The sequence below is a fragment of the Echinops telfairi genome, unplaced genomic scaffold (assembly GCF_000313985.2).
Source record: "Echinops telfairi isolate 266 unplaced genomic scaffold, ASM31398v2 ScPeMD7_17;HRSCAF=63, whole genome shotgun sequence".
Lineage (NCBI taxonomy): Eukaryota > Metazoa > Chordata > Mammalia > Afrosoricida > Tenrecidae > Echinops > Echinops telfairi.
This window is the reverse complement of record NW_022103914.1, coordinates 8,430,363-8,437,436: the sequence shown is the minus strand read 5'-3', so window position 1 is coordinate 8,437,436 and position 7,074 is coordinate 8,430,363. Positions and strand designations below refer to the sequence as shown.

General features: G+C 56.1%; 1 protein-coding gene across 1 annotated transcript in view; it reads right to left on the bottom strand.

The window, feature by feature from the left end:
* Positions 1–993: 993 nt before the first annotated feature.
* CPN2 (carboxypeptidase N subunit 2) overlaps positions 994–7,074 on the bottom strand; it is a 12,008-nt gene continuing 5,927 nt past the window's right edge. Inside the window, exon 2 of the mRNA XM_004712343.2 lies at positions 994–2,901. Coding sequence (XP_004712400.1) covers positions 1,249–2,898 — 1,650 coding nt within the window. The 5' untranslated portion in view covers positions 2,899–2,901 and the 3' untranslated portion in view covers positions 994–1,248. The remainder of the gene's footprint in view (positions 2,902–7,074) is intronic.

Genomic DNA, 7,074 nt, shown 5'->3' with positions numbered 1-7,074 from the left:
TTTCCTGCCTTGCAAGAATCTGGCCAGGGCTGCCTCTAAACCAGTGGTTCTCAACCTGCCTAATGCTGCAACCCTTTAATACAGTTCCTTATGTTGTGGTGACCCCCAACCATAACATTATTTTCATTACTACTTCATAACTAATTTTGCTACCGTTATTAATCAGGAGACCCCTGTGAAAGGCTCGTTTGACCCCCAAAGGAGTCGTTGGACGCACAGGATAACCGCTGCTCTAAACCAACCTGCTGGGACTGAGGGAGAGTTGTTCCTTGGGTGAGCCTGTCAGGGGCAGAGGTCACCTTCCATCATCACTGTCATCGAACCTGATGCTGATGCATAGCCACACTGTAGGACAATTTAGAACCACCCCTGCGGGTTTCCAAGACTGTCATTCTTTGTCTTGCTCCCGAGGGGCGGCTGGTGGTTTCAAACTGCTGACCTGGCCATTCACAGCCCAATACCTACACCAGAGCTTAATTAATTTGCACCTCGCTGTTTTTTTAAAAAGGGCCCCAGCAGAGAAGAAGACAGGAAGTCATGCTTTCCTGGCTACTCGGAGGCATCTTGTCCCTCCCAGGGAGCAGTCGTGTGGTTTAAGGACAGGCCCTGGCCCTTGCCACAACCCTCTCAGTCCTTGGCGGGCCTCATGCCCCAGGTGCCTTCCCATCTTCATTTCTCCCAGAGGATGGTGCCAGAGATGACGCCCCCACAGATGAGTGTCAGCCCCTGGCCCTAATCTTCCTGATTGCTCCTGCTCCTACCACCCAGTGTGTTTCTCCTTGACAATGAAAACCAAACTGCCAAGAAGAGAAAGAGAAATTCAGCAGGTGGGTATCAAAGGCTGTGGCTGCCATTCTGTACGGCCAGAACAGGGGCACTCTGAACGCTGGATGCTCTGAACTGACTGCTTGAAGCTGGGGTTCTCTGGCCAGGCCCTGAGTCTGAGGGCGGAGAGCGAGTGCCAAGAGGGTGGAGAGTAATGGAAACACACTGTGGGGGTCCAGATGTTGCTTTATTCTCCAGAGATATGGCTTGAAGGGGTGTCTTCTAAGCAGTCTCAGACTCCCCTAGGCACTGTCTGGGAAGTCAGAGAAGGGGAGGGAGGGAAGGAGGAAGAGGAGGAGACTGGGGATGGAGGCTCCATCTCACTCACCTCCTCCCCTTTGGAGCCGTGACCTTGCATCTGAAAAATGGGTCTCAATGTCTCTTGGACCCAACCCCTTCTTTCCAGGTCTCTAGCTCCTGTACCTAGGGGTCCCCTGGCCCCTCCTCAATGGACACAGTGACCCGCATGGTGCCACAGCTCGACCTCAGATCCCACGCCTGACTGGTATTGTATGCCAGCCCCAGAGTGCCCGAGTCCTCCCGAGAGGAGAGCTGCATGTTCAGCCAGCGGCACCGGGCCTCGTCACAGGCCAGCACCACAGTGCCCTCCGGATTGCTGTAGGTGCAGCGGCTCCGGCCCCACGCCACCCTGTCCTCCGCCGCCAGATCCCAGGGCCCACCCAGCTCCTGCTCGTCCAGGCCGGGGCCCTGGAAGCCCAGACGGTCCCTGGCAACAGGGCACACTAGCTGCTGTTCCTCCAGGGCGGGCAGCACCTGGCCCTTCAAGTAGGCAGGGCCGGCGCAGTAGGTCTGGATGTTGAAGAGCCGGTCACTGTACTGGTGCAGCCAGCTGAAGAGGTAGGCCAGGTGGCAGTCGCAGTGCCAGGGGTTGCCGTGCAGGGCGAGGTTGAAGAGGTGGTAGTTGGTGTCAAAGATGCCCTCCGGGAGCGTGGTCAGAAGGTTCCTGGAGAGGCTGAGCAGCTCCAGCCGGGACAGGTTGTGGAAGAGGGCCGGCTGCAGGGCCGTCAGGTTGTTGCTGCCCAGGTAGAGCCGGGCCAGCTCCTCCAGGCCCCCGAAGACACCGGCCGGGAGGTGGGTGAGGGCGTTGTGTGAGAGCGTCAGGGAGCGGAGGCTGGACAGGTTGGCAAAGGCGCCCTCGGCGATGGTCTCCAGGTGGTTGTGCGACAGGGACAGCGAGGCCAGGCCCGGGGTCTGAGCGAAGAGGCCGGCGGGCAGTGTCCGCAGCGTGTTGCCCTGCAGGCTCAGGAAGGTCAGGTTGCCCAGAGAGGCGAAGATGGACAGCGGCAGGTGTTCGATGGCGTTCCTCTGCAGCCAGAGCTTCTCCAGGCGCCGCAGCGGCGCGAACAGCTCGGCGGGCAGCCGGGAGAGGGCGTTGCCGTCCAGGAAGAGCTCCCGCAGGCGGCCCAGGCGGCCGAACACGCCGGCGGGGAGGCCGGCCAGAGCGTTGTCGCTGAGCCGCAGGCTCTGCAGGCCGAGCAGCGGGTGGAAGAGCTCCTCCGAGAGCTGCGCCAGCAGGTTCTGAGCCAGGTTCAGGGTCGTCAGACGTCCCAGCGGCTGGAAGAGCCTTGCGGGCAGCGTCTGGAGCCGGTTGCCCTGCAGCTGGAGTGAGTCCAGGTCGGGCATGTGCTGGAAGAGGTCTTCGGGCAGAGCCTCCAGCTGGTTGAAGTTGAGGGTGAGCTTGCCCAGGGAGCTCAGGCCAGAGAAAGTGCAAGGGCTGAGGCTGGAGAAGGCACTGCCTGTGATTTCCAGGTCCTCCAGCCTGGGCAGCCCCCCAAAGGCTTCCGGCCCGAAATGGGCGAGCTGGGTGCTGAGGAAGACCACCTTGGTGAGGTTGGGGCTGCCACCAAAGGCCCTGGTGCCCACCCTGGAGAAGGAGGTCTCCAGGAAAAGGATGCTGCTGGTGTGGGGTGGGATGTCCTGGGGCACAGCGGGCAGCGCCTCATCTGAACAGAACACCTCCTGGCCGATGCAATCACAGCCCTCGGGGCAGGGCTGGGCCCCAGGGGCCAGGAGCAGGAGGCAAGACCAGGGCAGCCAGGCTGCGGGACGCATCTCCTAGGCCACGTAGCAAACGTGGAGAAAACAGAGAAAACACCTTAATAAGCGCAGGGAGGAGCGGCAGCAGGGGTGGCCCCTGGGCAGGCAGGGGTTTGCATATCCAGGAGCTTGGTTTCCTCTCCCCTCACAGAAGCCTTGTAAGGTCGATGGGGCCAACGTCTCACTCCTATCTGACAGTGAAAGCGACCGGGCGCCTATTCAGTCACCTTGCAAGTTAGTGACAGCGGCAGGGCCACTTCCCACCTTTCCTAGACTTTCTGTGTTCAGATGGAGAACAGATGTGGAAGTAAGAGAACAAGACAGGTATAAGCGAAGACCATGGAATTGTGAGGGAAAACTTAAATACTATGTAAAACTATGTCCCTGGGTGGTGTAAAGGGTGCACTGGTGGGGATGTGGGTTAGGCGTTGGGCTGCTAACCTCAAGGCTGGACGTTCAAACACACCAGACGTACTGCAGGAGGAAGAAGAGGCTGTCTGTTCCGGTAAAGATTTAGAGCCTCAGAAACTCCACCTAGTGCTCAGTTCCATGGAAGCGGGCCGGGTTTGATTTGGGGAGTGCTGGTACAGTGTTGCTCACGGAAAGCCTCGGGTTGGGTCCACCCCGCAGCGCCTTGGAAGAAAGGGCTGCTGATCTACTGGGGAGAACTGAGCCGCTGAAGACCCTGGAGATTCCTGTCTCCTCTGATACACGTGGGGTCACCTCGAGTCAGAGTCTACAGGAGAGCAGGTGGATTCCGGTTCATATGCAATAAGGACGTGATGCCCGCTTTCTCGCTGCATCGAGGGGAGGCCGACTCATAAGGAGCCTGCAAGACAGGGCAGAGCGGGCCCTGTGGGGTTCTGAGCCTGTCGCTCTGTACAGGAAAAGGAAGCCTAGTCGTTTGCCTTTGGAGCGGCTGATAGTCTCAAACCGCCGACCTTGCGGTTAGCAGCCCTAACACCTTCCCACTACAGCTCCAGGGCTATTCCTTTTGAGTTTAGCACCCCACAGAGCCTAACCACAGGAAGCACAGGTTTCATTGCCCACAGGCTCTCCCTCTGACACCCCCCGACACCCCGGGGGAGGCCCTGGGCTGTGCTGGCTTGTAAAGAGAGAGGGTCTCACCCTGGAGGTGCCACAGGCTAATAGGTTTTTTACCTACAGGAAGTCTTTTGCTAAATATTATTTACAACAAACCTGCCACCACCTACCCACAAGTCACAACTTGGAGATACAGCTTACAGATGGCTCATATTTATCCCTCAGGAATCTTCTTTTTGGGGGAACTCATAGCTGACATTCGGGCACAGCACGTAGTAGTGTTTCTGTGGCAGAATGCTTAACTTTATCCCCATCTAATGCAACTCGGACACACACACACACACACACACACACACACACACACACACACACACACGTCAGTGGAGACCTGTAGGCTGCTATCAAGGGTGCTCCATGCAGCAGGTGAGGTGAGTCTGGGCTGGGCTGTGCCCGTGTACCGATTCACTGCAGGATGGTAAGTCTGCACAAGGCAGCCCAGGCTCCCCTCGCTTCCCAGGACTCCATCCCGGTGGGGTTGTAAGTTGGAAAAGAGGCTTTGATTCTGGAGGAAGATGCTGTGGGCTTGGGAGAGAGACAGATGCCAGCCTTACCTAGAAGCGGACTCTTCCATGTGGTGGGGGGAAATGTGAAATTGAGATGAGTGAGTAAGCAGTAGCAAGCCCCTGCTTATCCGGCTTGTTGAGTAATCCAGCTCACGTTGCTACAGTGCTGAATAGGCTTCATCCAGGCTTCCAAACTCAGACAAACTAGGAAGAAAGGTCTGGCCATCTACTTGTGAAAATCTGCTAGTGAAACCCGTGGGAGCCCAGTGGTGCCATCTGGCTGTGCTTGGGGTTTGGTCTGACAGCAAAGCCATGTTAAAATTAAGCACTGTCTCATTAAAAGGACAAATTTCAGACAGTGGGCTCCCATCCCCACATGTAACACTACCTGGGGCCCAGTAGCAGCCCCCACCCCTCTAGGGGTGCGTGGCCTCCAGGTCCCTCCACCTCATTCATTGACCTGCCGGCATAGTGGTTTTGTGTTGGGCTGCTAACGTCAAGGTCAGCAGTTTGAAACCACCAGCCGTCCCTCGGGAGAAAGGCGAGGCTCTTGACACCCGTGAAGAGTAGAGCCTTGGAAACGCACAGGGGCAGCTCTGCAATGCCCTGTTAGGCTGGCATGAGTTGGCATCGACTCGATGGCAGTGGGTTTTCTTCTTTGCAGTGGCTCCAGTTCCAGGGGCTGGAATTGCAGGCCCATCGCTTTCTGGCTCTGTAACCTCAGACATGTTTCTTAATCTGTTTGTGCCCCAAGTTCCTTATCTGTAAAATGGAGGCAATCTTATCGAGGTCATTGTGAGCATCAAATGAGTACATACAGGTTAGTCTTCCAGGTCGGCACCTGACACTGAGTGAGCACCTAATGACCAAGTTAGTCATTATGATTGAAGGTTGCAAGCCACCTGCTTAAACACCCAAAGGGGGAAAAATAAGAAAACCCTAAATGCCCTTTACTTAAATAGAATTCATCTGACTTTACAAAGCAAAAAACACCTACAACGTAATTCTAATTATTCCCAAATGCCCTCTCACCAGTAGGAACTCAGCTGCCTCACTGCTGTGACGGTCTGTCTGTCTCTTAGTCACTGCGATCAAGTTGATGGGTAGAACTTCCCCTGTGAGTTTCCAAGACTATAACCATCTATGGGAGTAGCAAGCCCTGTCTTCTCCTGTGGAGTGGCTGGTGGTGGCGAACTGCTGATCTTGCAGATTGCAGCCGAAAAAGTAATCACTGCACCACCCGTTTCTAATAGCTCTTTTTATCTTCTTCCCACTCAGACACTGATTAACTCCAAGTTTTACTGTTCTGCCTCATCAACAGAGAGGTAACCATCTCTCCCCAAACAAGCGCATTCCTCCCTTGAGCCCGATGACCCCAAGCACTAGCATCCAATGTGGGATTAGGATCTGACTCCCGTGATTGCTGCTTCCAGGAAGTCCACCCTGCTGTGTTAGGCAGGGTGTGCCTCCAGCCCAGGGGCTCCCGAGTTGGCTTCAGCAAGAGACTGCTTTTCTCTGGAGTCACATGCACAGGGGGTGGCCAGAGGCAGAGAGGCTGTAGCTGAAGAGACCTGGGGAGCCATGACCCCACCTCACATCTGCCACCACCACGCAAGTGGCTGTGAGACACTCAAGGAAGGAGTTCTGAAAGACACCTTCTCTGGCCCCGGAGCAAGGCTCTTGAAGTACATGTTTCTATCATACCAGGTGACATAAACCAAACCTTCTGTCAGCACCAAGTCAGAATGGAAATGTGCTACATGGGTGATGCTTTAGAGAGAGATTGCCAGGCCTTTCTTCTGAAGCACCTCCAGGGTGCACTCAAGCCCCCATCCTTTTGATTAACTACTAAGCTCACCCACCTCGGGGGTCACCCAGGACGCCTGGTGGTGCGGCAGTGAAGCTCGGGCCTGCTGAGAGAAAGGCCGGCAGTGTGCAGTCACCAGCCTGCCCCGTGGAAAGCGAGGCAGCGGCCTGCTTCTGGGACGTTTCCCAGCCCAGGCTCATTCTCCTTCCGTGAGGAGTAACTGGAGATCATTGGTTGATTTCTCTGAAGTAACTCCCCAGGCCTTTCTTCCTAGTCTGCTCAGCACACACGTCTCCCAGGGGTCAGACTCAGTGTCACTGACAGGCAGGTGGTGACTGCATGTGGGAGGCTCTGACAAAAACCAAACCCAGGCCCCTGCAGGGAAAGGGAGAAAGGAAGGCCCCCTGAACTTAGCAGAGCTCCCCCCACCCACATGACCCATTTCCAGGGCTGCTCTCCCCCACCCACTGTGAGTGAGTACTGTGCACCCTGCCTCGGATCGGCAGTCTGATCTACAGAGGGGGCAGTGAAAGCTTGCTGACCTGAACTCTCCAAGGATGATGTCCTGGAGTGACTTGTATCTCCAGAAACACGTGTCCCCTTGCTTGGGCCGGGACCCTCAGTGGTTTGACAGTTAAGGAGTAATGCAATCACCCTACTGTGCAATCGGGTACCATCAGGCGATTACAACACCCTTACTCAGGTCACAGCCCTGAATCCAGGTAAGAGGCTATTTCCTGGGGTGTGGCCTGCATCACCGTTTGTCTTACAAGAGAT